The sequence below is a fragment of the Bidens hawaiensis genome, unplaced genomic scaffold, assembly GCF_021521415.1.
Source record: "Bidens hawaiensis isolate Kalapana, Puna unplaced genomic scaffold, B.hawaiensis_p1.1 tig00042286_1, whole genome shotgun sequence".
Classification (NCBI taxonomy): domain Eukaryota; kingdom Viridiplantae; phylum Streptophyta; class Magnoliopsida; order Asterales; family Asteraceae; genus Bidens; species Bidens hawaiensis.
The window spans coordinates 110,839-123,283 of record NW_027497482.1 but is presented as its reverse complement, the minus strand read 5'-3'; the positions used below and the strand labels follow the sequence as shown (position 1 = coordinate 123,283).

At 35.1% G+C, this 12,445-nt stretch overlaps 1 protein-coding gene across 1 annotated transcript; it reads left to right on the top strand.

The window, feature by feature from the left end:
• The first annotated feature begins 2,221 nt into the window (after positions 1–2,221).
• LOC143593503 (transcription factor MYB36-like) lies at positions 2,222–11,888 on the top strand. The gene is made up of 6 exons (XM_077073116.1): positions 2,222–2,487; positions 2,596–2,725; positions 2,920–3,637; positions 4,132–4,227; positions 11,418–11,602; positions 11,660–11,888. The coding sequence occupies exons 1-6, from the start codon at positions 2,352–2,354 to the stop codon at positions 11,886–11,888; spliced, it is 1,494 nt and encodes a 497-aa protein (XP_076929231.1). The 5' UTR covers positions 2,222–2,351.
• Positions 11,889–12,445: the final 557 nt, after the last annotated feature.

The window sequence follows — 12,445 nt, the reverse complement described above, 5'->3', positions numbered from 1 at the left end:
AAATTAATGTTTTAAGCTTTTGCCTTTCCTCCTTTAAGTGGACAGCTAAGTAGCTAATTATGATTTTTAGTTACATAATATATATTCTAATACACTACATACCAATAACTTAATTGTAAACTATGGTACTCGCATTCTTTAATCAGACTAGAGTTTATCATCTAACCTACATATCAGGTAAACGGTCTGATTCTTTATCTAGTTACTAACATAACTTTTTTTAACGACAAATTTCTGTCATCCAAGAAACTTGAACTTAAGACCTTCCAATCCTTTGGTGTTTTTAAAAGCTTTGTATTTGCCAATTAGCCATCAAGCATGGGTTATCTAGTTGCTGACATACTACATGATAAACCAACATGAGTGGATGTTTGTCATAAAAATTTATTGCATGTGTTAGAAAAGAGACTTTCAAATTCAAGTAACCTGATTATTAAACTCCGTACACACTTAATGAAACAAAGGTTTTAACCACAATATTAAATTTAGTCTATGTAACTAATAATCTAAACTTAATTATAACAAAAATAAAAATAAAAATAAAAAGTGACAAGCTAATATTCGAGTTATCAATCCCTTGTCACTTTGGCCAGAGTTGAGAGATTTTAAATACTTGTTGGAAAAAATGTCATTGTTTCCCTTCTTCCGCAACTTTTCTCTTCCGAAAAGTGTATTATAGTTTTGGTGTATGTTGAAGGATAATTGCCACCGAAATTTCACTAACAAAAAGAGAAATTCGTATTTGAATTATACTAGAGGAAAGACTGACTCAAACAACCGCTAGACTCGAAGTCATGTCACATTTACCCAAACTTACAAGATAGGCTAACATATGCGTGGTTCAAACTCATTGGTCTTGGGTTTGTATGCTTGCTCATCATCATATCCTTTGTTAGTTTGTTCTATTACTAAATTAGCTTTCCTCTTAGGCTATGTGAAGGGGGTAAATCGCAAAAGTAAGCACCAAGGTGATAAAAGTGACTTTTACATTTTACACAAAGTTGGGTGTATTATGATGGAGTGAAATGTGGTTGTGAAATCAGGTAAAGATAAATAACTGGCTAGTATATTAAATTAAAAGTAAAAAATAATAATGAATAAACAAAGAAACTAGTACTCATGCCCGCTGCTCTAATCACAGTGCCACCTTCAAGCACCTTTGATGCTGCCTATGTTGCGGTGTTTAATCCTGGTGTGTGCTGAGGTGGCAGAATTCCGCTTCCATAATACACACCCTTATAAAAAAGTAAGGTAACTATTATCAATATCTTGATAGAAGAAAGCACTAATCATTTTCCTATTGATATTAAGAGATGACCCAAACTTTTAGACAAATGTTTTGTTTTATGATTTGACACGTACATATATAGTTGTTCCGTCTGTAGCTATAATAATGGAACAATGAACGAGAGGTTGGCGACAAACAAAGAGTATGGAGGCTTCTTTCTTGAATTTACTTGCACCATTACACCTTTAAACATTAAAATAAAGTTAATTTCTCAGAGTCTACTTTAAAATATTAACACTTAAAGATACCCAAGAGATATTTGTGTAGTTGTTTGTCTTGTTGCATCTTTATTATTTGTTAACAAAGTTTGAAATTACAGTTCATTAACCATATTTCAGTTCTGTAATTGATTTTTTTTTAATTTTGTTTATGAAAAATTAGTTTCAGTAATCCAAGCTATTACCCATTATTCCACAATTTTTGTCATCAAAGAGAATGGCATTCTTACAGAAAACTAGCTTCATGCACTTGCGATTACATGGCATATGATGTCCGAGTCAAGATCTATGTAACTTAATGATATCTCAATCTTGACAATACCTTCGGTGACAAATAGAGTTAATTATCCATTACGATAACATTTAATTAACAAGAAAAATTGAAGTTATAAAGGTCATTGCACATCACTATAAGCCAATAATCATAGCTTGTATTACTAAAATTCAATTTACTAGTTGCTGCTAATTGCTATATTCTCTGTTATTATTACACTGTATATAAATATAATAGTGAATACATAATACCAACACCTGAACACTTACAAAACTTAAATGGTGTATGTATTTTGAGGCTATAAGTGGATAAAACTCTTATCTAGAATAAAAAATTAAGAATAATTTGACATAATTAAGCATATAACTATTCTATTGTTTCTATGCGTCAAGTTGTCAAAAAAGTCACCAAAACCCTAGAAGCGTATCAATTTCTTTTCTTTGAATAAACTTCACAACCAACCCTAATCCTCTTACCCACTATAAATTCTTGGTCTTCTCTGATACATCTTCCACAAACTCAAACAAAGAGAGAGGAGACTTGCAAACAAAGGCAAAGAAGTTGAACAAAGATGGGAAGAGCACCTTGTTGTGACAAAGCAAACGTCAAGAAGGGACCGTGGTCTCCTGAAGAAGATGCTAAACTCAAAGATTATATCGAAAAATATGGTACTGGTGGCAACTGGATAGCTCTTCCTCAAAAGATCGGTATGCAAATTCATTCTTCTTTTCTTTTCTTTTTTTCCGTTATTGGTCAAATTGTCTGTATAAGTATAACTTGCAGCCTAACTTAAGGATTTTGGATATTTTTTGAAGGCATAAAGAGGTGCGGAAAAAGTTGCAGACTACGGTGGTTGAATTACCTAAGACCTAATATCAAGCATGGAGGATTCTCTGAAGAAGAGGACAACATCATCTGCAGCCTCTATATTAGTATTGGTAGCAGGTAACTGTCTTTCATGTTTCAACTCGTGTCTGCTTGTCTTTTGCACTTGTCTAAGTTTTTTTTGTTCAAAGAATATGACCCATGTCATAACATGCTCAAATTTCACCTAGATCTATGCATTCATGTGCAAAACCCTTTTTGTTATGGTATGCATCTATATGGACTATTATTGAACCACTTGCAAAATCATATAGGTGGTCTATAATTGCTGCGCAACTGCCTGGAAGAACAGATAACGACATCAAGAACTACTGGAACACAAGATTGAAGAAGAAGTTACTTGGAAGGCGAAAACAGTCTCATGCTGGTAGGATCCCCGGTTCAACCCAAGATCCCAAAAGTGGCAATGGAATGGAAACCCTAAGTAATTCTGCCATTGAAAGGCTACAACTTCACATGCAACTCCAAAGTCTTGAAAACCCTAATATGACCATGTGGCCTTGCAAATTGAATCCAATTCAAGAAAAGATGATGCAAAGTCTCCAGCTTTTGAATGAATCATCAAACCCTTTAATGATGCATCATGTTCTTCCTGATTCCGCTCAAAAGGTTCAGCTTTATGGACCATGTAATAACAACCATCAACAAGTGTATCCCCTACCTAATAATATGTTGGTTAACGAATTAGACGGTTCCATGAACGGAATCAACGTTGGGTCATCAACATGCGCACCTGAAACGGAGAATATAAAGCATTCAAGCATGGATTTCCAGCAGTACTATTTGGCATTTCAAGCTGAAATAGATCAGTTCTTGAGCAACAAAGGAGCTAATTCCGAATCAATAAATCAGGTGCAGGCAAACGAGTTGGACATTTTCAAGGACATGGATGGTGCTAAGGACATGATGAGTTGGTGGTCTAACGAGTTCGATGCTAATTCAGCTTCGTCGAACTCGTGGGATTCGAATCGTGTACGTCCATGATCACAAATGAGAAATGAAGTACTGTAATTAGTACAAGGGTAAGGGGTATTGGCCTAGTTAATGTTTATTAATTCAGATTTAATTATCATGATAAAGTGGAGGGAGAAGGGCTAGTGAATGATTTTGTAAATTTGTGTAATAACATTGTCTTTGTGGTTGTTGTATGAATATCTACATCGAGAAAAACGGTTTCCCTTTGTAATTTTGTAACATGAACTTCTATTAATGTAAGAAAATTAAGAGAGAAAGACTGAATTTGTAATGTATATATTAAGTTGAATGGCAACTTTGTATTATATACGTTAAACGAGGTAAGCCGAAGCTAAAACCTCAAAGACAACAAATAGCGTTGCAATGAATCAAGAAAAGCAAAATTTACACTGATTGTTACAAGTTATTGACGAAACTTTCTGTCTACTTTTTCACCCAAAGGATCCTTACCTTTATGTCACCAATGAATTTTTGTTTCAATATTGTTAAAGATCTTGTTGTTCCGGGCTTTCTATATGCACCAACACGCGACTCTTAAAACCAACCCTAGCATCTTCTTTTTCTTGCTTCAGGAGATATTTCTTTTGGTAATTGAAAATACCCTTTTGCCGAAAAAACGAAAATTGGTTAAATATGGCACCATTGACTTATTATTGCCCATATCACTTATGCTAATTCACATGTTAAGAAGAGGTGTTATGTTGTCTCTTCATATATGCGAACCACATAGAGGACAAAGGTTTTTTGGAACTTGGGCATTTCTTCTTCTTAAGGTAGTCCTAGTTAGTATTTGATCCAAAACCGCATGCCAATTGAAAGTATTTAGGCTGATGGGTACCCAATTGTTCCAATCATAAGATACCTCTTCCATATTGTCATTTCCTTGATCAATCATACATGTGACGGATTGAGTTGACTAGAAAGCCGCCATCCACATCAAGGACCCATTTTCAAGTGTCTCGTGTCATAGTGGATAGAAGATTTTGACATTCTTGCAAATCCTATACCGAAATATTGCCGATGTTTACAGTTGACTCCGAAAAAAGCTCTTGTTTCCTTTTCACCGTGGACAACAGCCTTGGAATTTTCTTGCATAGGAAGACATTGCTTATCCAACAGTCTATACACAATCTTGACCGAGCCCCAAATCAAGTGTTGCATGTTATATATTCTGCATTAATAAACGAGCGCATTGTATAATGTTAGTCCAAATACAAGTCCTACCTGTTTTTTTAAGGGATTTTTACATATTTCTCCTTTCTAACCTTTTGAAATTACATATTTTCTCAAAATACAAGTTTTTAATGTAAAATGTACAATACTCTTTAAGCATATGGTTTGGGAAATATGTAATTTCAAAGTTTAGGAAAGGGATATATGTAAATGCCTCCAAACCATGCAATCAAAACGCACGCAATCAATTTTTTGATTTTTTTTGTTTTATATTTGGTTTTAGTTTTGGTATAATAACGCACGCAATCAAAACTGACCGAATTCGCGTCGACTTACTGACTCAAGACTTAGGACCAAGACGCTTGGCTTTACCACCGTCCGGGTTTTAACAACCTGCCCCGACGCAATGCGCCAGGTAAAACACTAGTTATTACATGATTTGTTTCATATTAAAACAATACAAAAATAAGGGTAAGCTAGGTGTACTAATTAATATTTATTAATAATACTAATTATTAGAATTACAAGATTGATTGTTTTTAAAAATTATTCTTGGCATAGATTTTAAAAAGGCGTATTTTTTTAAAATGTAAAATAAACTTAAAAATATATATAAAAAAATAAAGGGTAGTTGTCAAATCAAGTACAAAATCACTATTCACATCCGTCATTCACATCCGTCATTTGAAATGACGGATGTCTGTCAAATATAATAAAATACAAAAAATGTGGTCAGAGGAAAATCCAGGCACTATTCACATCTGTCATTTGAAATGGCAGATGTCCATCTGCCATTTCAAATGACGGATGTCTATCAAAAACACTTTTGACATATAGGGGTAAGCTAGGTGACCGCCGATCAACTATAAACTGGCATCCGCCAATTAGCGGAACACGAATAAAATATACAAGAGACGGAACACAAGTGTCTGGTCCACCTCAGCAGACAAAGAATGACAAGGCCTATATTTAATTTGACATTTACCATTTCAATTGGCGAATCTTCTACAACCATCACCAACCTTTCTATCTCCTAAAAACCATTTTATGTCTAACAATTTTCCCATTTAAAAAAAAAATCTCTTTTGAGAGCTTGATATAAGGGGCTAAAATCCTAAAAGATTTGTGCATGAACATATTTGCATTTGTATTTGACTTTTATAGGCCAAATATGTGAATGTGGTATCCAAACCACGTATTATATTGCATAATTCATTTTCTATATGTTTCCTCAGAAAAATTTAATTTATATTCATCTGATTAAACTAAAAACGAAGGATGCAAAACAAGTCAACATTGTCTTTGAAAAAACACTAAAATGCTTTCATATGTCAAAATTTAATAGACTTTTTAGATGACATTGTAAATGATTAAAAGCGAGACAATTAGCCATTCAAGACCGGCCTGGAGGGTTTATGAGCCACACCCCCCCCCCCGGGTCAGTAGGCCTGTAAACGAACCGAGTGAACTATCGTGAACCGTTTGGCGGGAAGTTCGTTTATGTTCGTTTATTTAATAAACGAACGAACATGAACAAAAAATTTGTGTTCGTTTAATTAAATGAATGAACATGAACACATGTTCCGTTCGTTCATTTATGTCCATGAACGTTCGTTTATGTTCATTTATGTCTGTCTATTTATATTCGTTTATGCATTAATAGAAAATAAGTAAATATTATTTGAATAGGCCATCTACTTAAAGGTTTTTTATTTATTAATTCGTGTTTATTTAAATGTTTTCATTTAAGTTCGTTTACATTTGTGCTCATTTACATTTGTCCATGCATGCTCGTTTATCTTTGTTCAGTTATGTTCGTTTAGATTTTAAACAAATAAACACAAATGCCCATTTTTAAATAAACGAACATGAACATAAATATTTGTTCGATTAAGTGTCCGTGTTCTTTTAAAGTTAAATGAACGAACATGAACATGCCCTTGTTCGTGTTCATTCGATTTGTTTACAGGCTTTCATTATTTACATTGATAAATACATCGGTCTCAATCTCTAGGCTTTACCGATTTTATTTGTGTCCATTTGTGTTCGTGAACACATTAATTTCCTTAATGAACGAACACGAACATAAAATCTCGTTCGGTAAGTGTTCGTGAGCCGTTCGTGAACACATTATTTTCTTAACGAACGAACATGAACAAGGCCTTGTTCGTGTTCGTTTGGTTCGTTTATAGCCCTACCGGTCAAGGCACGTAAGTTTGGGGGCCCAAACTTTTTTATACATACATACAATAATATATATATATATATATATATATATATTTGATATATAAAATATCTTGAGTCAAACGGCATCGTCAATTGGTCGAATCGGTCGTTAATTTTGGTGTTTAAAAGTCACCAGAAAGATAGGTTCACATGATAACTTTTCCGGAAAGTCTTGGTGGAGAAAATGACAACAAAAACAAGTTTCAAGTAATCGCAAATATAGCCGTGCTCTTTATTTCATAATTAAATATATTATTTACTTACTTAACCCTTTTTGTTTTGTTTTAGTAATACGTCACCCTTAACTTTTATTTCAGTATACAATTTAAAATCCTTTAAACAATTTTAAAAAATTGAGTATATATTAAAATAACTATATTAATTTTAATAAATTTTTTATTAATAACTCGTATAAGTATTAAGTTTTAGGGCTTCGAAAATTTGGGTATTACATTCATATTATATGTTTGTTATATTTATAGTTATAACATTAATCGTCGTTTATAAAAATTAGCTTATATATTTCGTTATTCGTTAACGCCTATGGGCCATTTTATTTTGGCTCGGCCAAGATATTTAAATCCTCGGAGACGTTCTTAGTTACGGTGCAATGTAAAATGGCAAATATCCACAATATGTTCGGTTCGTTTTTATCCCGCCACCACCATTTTGTCATGAGCCCAAGGTTTGCATCTTTTAACAAGCCAATACCGAGATTTCAAGACCACCTTCTCTCTTTAAAACGATCGCTTTATCTCATGCAACCCAAAGGATCTTTGTCTTTCCATCATTGCCTCCACAAAAATCTTCCCCATAATTTTTTGGAACGTTTAATGATTTCAACCCGAACCTTGAATAAAGAGAAGTAAAATCCGAAACTAATTTACTGCAAAATAGGTAGAGGTGCACAAATCAGGTTTTTCAAATACTCGGGTTTAGGTATGGAACCGGGTTCGGGTATAACCGGGTATTGGAAAATCGGGTATTAATAATACATGGGTCGGGTTCGGGTCCGGGTGTTGTCTCTAAAAACCATACCCTATGCATTGGGGTCGGGTCGGGTATAGAACTGGGTATTCTAAAACCGGGTATTTGAATACCATATTTCCAGGTATTGAAAAAACCCTAATTTTGGGTTTTTTTGGGGCTTTTTCCCGGGTTTTTTCGGGTATAGATTGGATTTTTTTAAGGGGTTACAATTTTTAGGGGTGTTTTCGGGTATTTGTCAGGTATTTTTCGGGTAATTTCGGGTATTTGAAAAACCGGTTTCGGTTATTGGAAAAACCCAGTTCCGGGTATGGAACCGATTCCGGGTTTCGGGTATTACCAGGTATAAATCGGGTCCGGTTCCGGGTACGGATTTTGGTACTAAAATGCATACCCTATCCGTACCATACGGGTAGGGTCGGGTATGGATTCGGGTATTAAAAACCCGCGTATTAAAAAAACCGGTTCTGGGTATTTTTTTCGGCTTCGGTTCCGGGTTCAAGTTTTTTGTGCACCTCTGAAAATAGATGCTCTAAATGGTGGCCGCCCTAGAGCTAAGTGTTTGCATCAGTGTGTAACTTGAACCAAAGAATGTTAACCGTATGAAAGACAACCCTTAAATCAATATATTTACAGCTTGATAACAGAAAAAAAAGAGGCATAGAACATTCATTAATTGAGCACAAAAGCTTCCAACCTGAATTGGATCATGAGTTTTGAATAATGGGCTCCTTTTGCGGCAGATCACCATTCACTAGTGAGTCCATATAGCTACCTCCAGCCTAGTATTTATGTTAATGCAATACATATATAAAAAAAGGTAAATGTAAGATGTATGTTCGATAATAAATAAAAAAGTAGATATATATTATCTATATTTTCTTAATAAAAAGTCAAAAATCTTTTCAGACAAAGATGAAAAGTTAACGTATTCAACCGGTTAAAAAATGTAACTATATTAAAGTTAATTACTATTAGGGCTCCCATCCATTTCACATAATTCGTGGGAATTCAAAGAAATTGTAATTAAAATTTCATGACATGGCGTGTTCATTTTGTTGGAACTGGAATCTTAATTCTATTTTGGTGTGCTTGATTGTCAACGAATTGCGATTAGGATTCAATTCCTTCAAATTCCATTAAATAAAGGGATTCCAAATCCATCCAAAATGTGGAGGATTTCAAGTAAATTCATTGGAATATTGTCTCGAGTATCTTTTTTTTTTGAACGAGGACAACGAATAAAACATTTTAGTTTTTTTTAGATTTGTTGTTTTTTTATTTATATTTTGAGTTATGAATTTTTTATTATTATTTTTGAATATTTTTTTGAAGGGTTTTTGATCTTAATAGAAAATCCCTAAAAAATTTCAAAAAAAAAAATAATTGTTTTGGTAAAAAATGACCGAAGCAATAATTAAACAATTCCGTTCAGTGAGGTAGTGTGGTCTTCAAAAATATGGTAAACAATCGTTGTAAAAGTAAAGGGTGACACAGCTGTGTAGCGAGGAAAAGCCTAGGATGAAGTACAAATTACCATCGCCTCAGTTTATTAATGGTAAAAGATGAAGTACAAATCGAGAACTAGTTGCTATGGCGTCTAAGTTACAGAGAGTGTGAGTAAAAGTGTGTGAGCAGATGTTGTCTTACTAAGGCATGCATCAGCCTCATTATATACTAAGTGAAAATAATAAATATCCTTAAAATAAGCATATTTACTAGGTCTTCACTTAAGCTGCACTCATACGACTGTTGTGGGCTTATTCTTCTGGCTCCCACGTGTTAATTGATTGGTCCTCCGAGTTATCAGCAAGATTGAGTCTACTAGCCGTTTCATGTTGTTAGTGAAAGAGTAACCTGCAAGCATATTAGTCAGGTCAAATAAAATGAGGTTTAGGATTCCAAACCTGCTAAGGATCCTGGTCGTTAGCATATCAATCAAGATATCGGTCAGGATCCCAATCTAGAAACTGACCCATAATAATTGTCCCTAAAAAATATGTCAGCTGGAAACCACTTTTACAACGATAATATTTTTTCTTAATTCTTATCTTGATAACGTTAGCTCAGCTAATGTGGAAAGACTTGGTTCAAATTCCTAAGCAAATTAACCACCACATCTTAAATGTAAGGATAATTGCCTATAATTACTACATTCTAGCATTATTTATCTTCATCTCAAACCCGGAATCAAGGTAATTTTTTCTCTCTCACTCTTCTTTTCTAATTTTCCTAGGGTTTTCGCCATAATTATAGTTTCCAATGGCAAGGAAGAGAACTAGATCCTATGTATCGTCTGAGGATTCCGGCAAAGAGTTCCTTAACCAGCAGCTACTTGCCTTTTCGAATCTCGAAACCTGTTGCTTTACCGATCGTGACATCGCTCATCTTCAAACCGAAGAGGTGTTTCCTGAAGGAACCATCTTTCGTCCTTTCGAGAAATAGATGCGATCAAACCTCATTTCCAAAACCTGGGTTTGCTTCACTTACTATCCTTTTTCTCTTGGTCTATCCTATCCCTTCCCGCATTTTATTTCCTAGTTCTTCAAATCACCGGCCTGAGTTACGCCTAAATGATGCCAATGGCTTGGAGGATTCTGTTTATGTTGAACCACATTATCACCACCCACAATCTTGATTTTGGCATCTCCAATTTAGTCGTTGTTTATCGCTTGAGAACGCACAGCTCCAGCAGATTTGTGTTTCAAATCATTCCTGGCCAAACTCACCTGATCCTGAAAACAACGAAAAATGACTGGGAATGGAAAAGGAAATTCTTTTTTGTCCGGAGGGATTCCATCTTGGGTGGAAAAAGTCTTCCTTTCCAATGGGATGACGAGGGTAGGATTAAATAGAAATCAAATAAATAATTAAATGAGGTGAATACTTATCTTTTTTTTTTGTCAATGCAGCACCGAAGTTTGAGTATCTCGCACCACCAACAGCAGAGGCTTGCAAGAGGTTTCCTGCTATCCTGAGGATCCCGGAGACAGAAAAACTTTTTCTCTAGAAATCCCTGTTTCTTCCTCTACAAGCTACGTCTCAAAAAGCATGTCTGTTGAGTATCCCAATAATGATTTCAAGCCATCTTTTCATACTTATGTTGATTTTGATTTCTTTCTCAGCCAAGCATGGTTTTATGTTGGAGGATATTGAGAACATCATCAAGAGAAAAGAGTTAACCACTAACGAAGTTTCTAAACCATTTGTTCCGTCTTCCAAGCGCAAGCCCTCCTCATCGAAGAAGAGAAAAGGGGTGAGGCAGTTGGGCATACTGCTGAAACCCTGACCTTTGACAATCTTAAGCCTATCGTCCAGCAGGTCGGGATTTCCACCATTTCCTATTTACCTTGAATTGTGTTTTGAAACTAACCTATTTGAATCTTTGCAGGGTCTTGAACAGATCATAAGGATCCATAACAGCACTATGCGGGAGCTTAAGGTCTGTAGGGAGAAAGTGGACAATCTTACCAAGATCGACGAGGCTAAATCCCTTTTCCTTGAAAAGAAGTCTTATCTATGCGACCAGCAAAAAAAGGATCTCGAGGCGATCAAGGCTAGTCACGCCAAGGAGTTGTAGGAATTCAAGACAAATCTTCAACTATCTGCTACTCACTCCATCTTTCATGCCAGAGTTATGTTGATGGAAGAGGCCATGAACCCCAAATTTGACAAGGCATCCTGGGACTTGGAAGGTTTGAAGGTTAGGGAAGCGAAGCTAAGGGCTGAGTTAGGCTTGGAACCAGAGCATGATCTTGCTGAGGGGAGCAAGGTTGCCAAGGATAAGGTCGGGGATGCTGAAGCTGGTGATGTTGACAAGGTTGTGCAGGCCAGGATGGTTGCAGGATTTACGGAGGGGTAATGAAGGATATTGAAGACAAGGCCGAGCCCCTTCTTGTCTGATGGTTTTTATTTGCTAGCTTTTGATATGGTTGTACTTAAGACAATTTACTTTTGCTGTTATGTGGTGATGTTTTTAACAATTTGCCTTTAAGTTTGTAGAACAATGAATAGCTTTAGGTGGAGGGATGTTGAGTTTCAGGACGAAGCATTAACTATTCTTACTATGTTTAGGAAAACTTTTTAATATCTCTGATGGAGGGATCTTGAGTTTCAGGACGAAGTCAGAGATATTACTTTGATTAATATGTTAACAACCTTTTGACTTTACTTATGTCTATTTAGTTTTATGTCGAAATATGTTGATAAAAGCTCTTATTGTATTATGCTTAATCGGATAAAATCATCAGTTTGGAAATAATGTTTCACCACATACTTAGGAAAAATAAACAAGTAACCAAACTTGGTAAGGGTAGGAGAAGGTTTAAATTTGTAGACACCAGGAATCTTTGAGGTTCCAATTAATCGTCATAATCGTCATCTTGGGTTGATCTTTGGGATCTTGCAAGGTATGTTAAG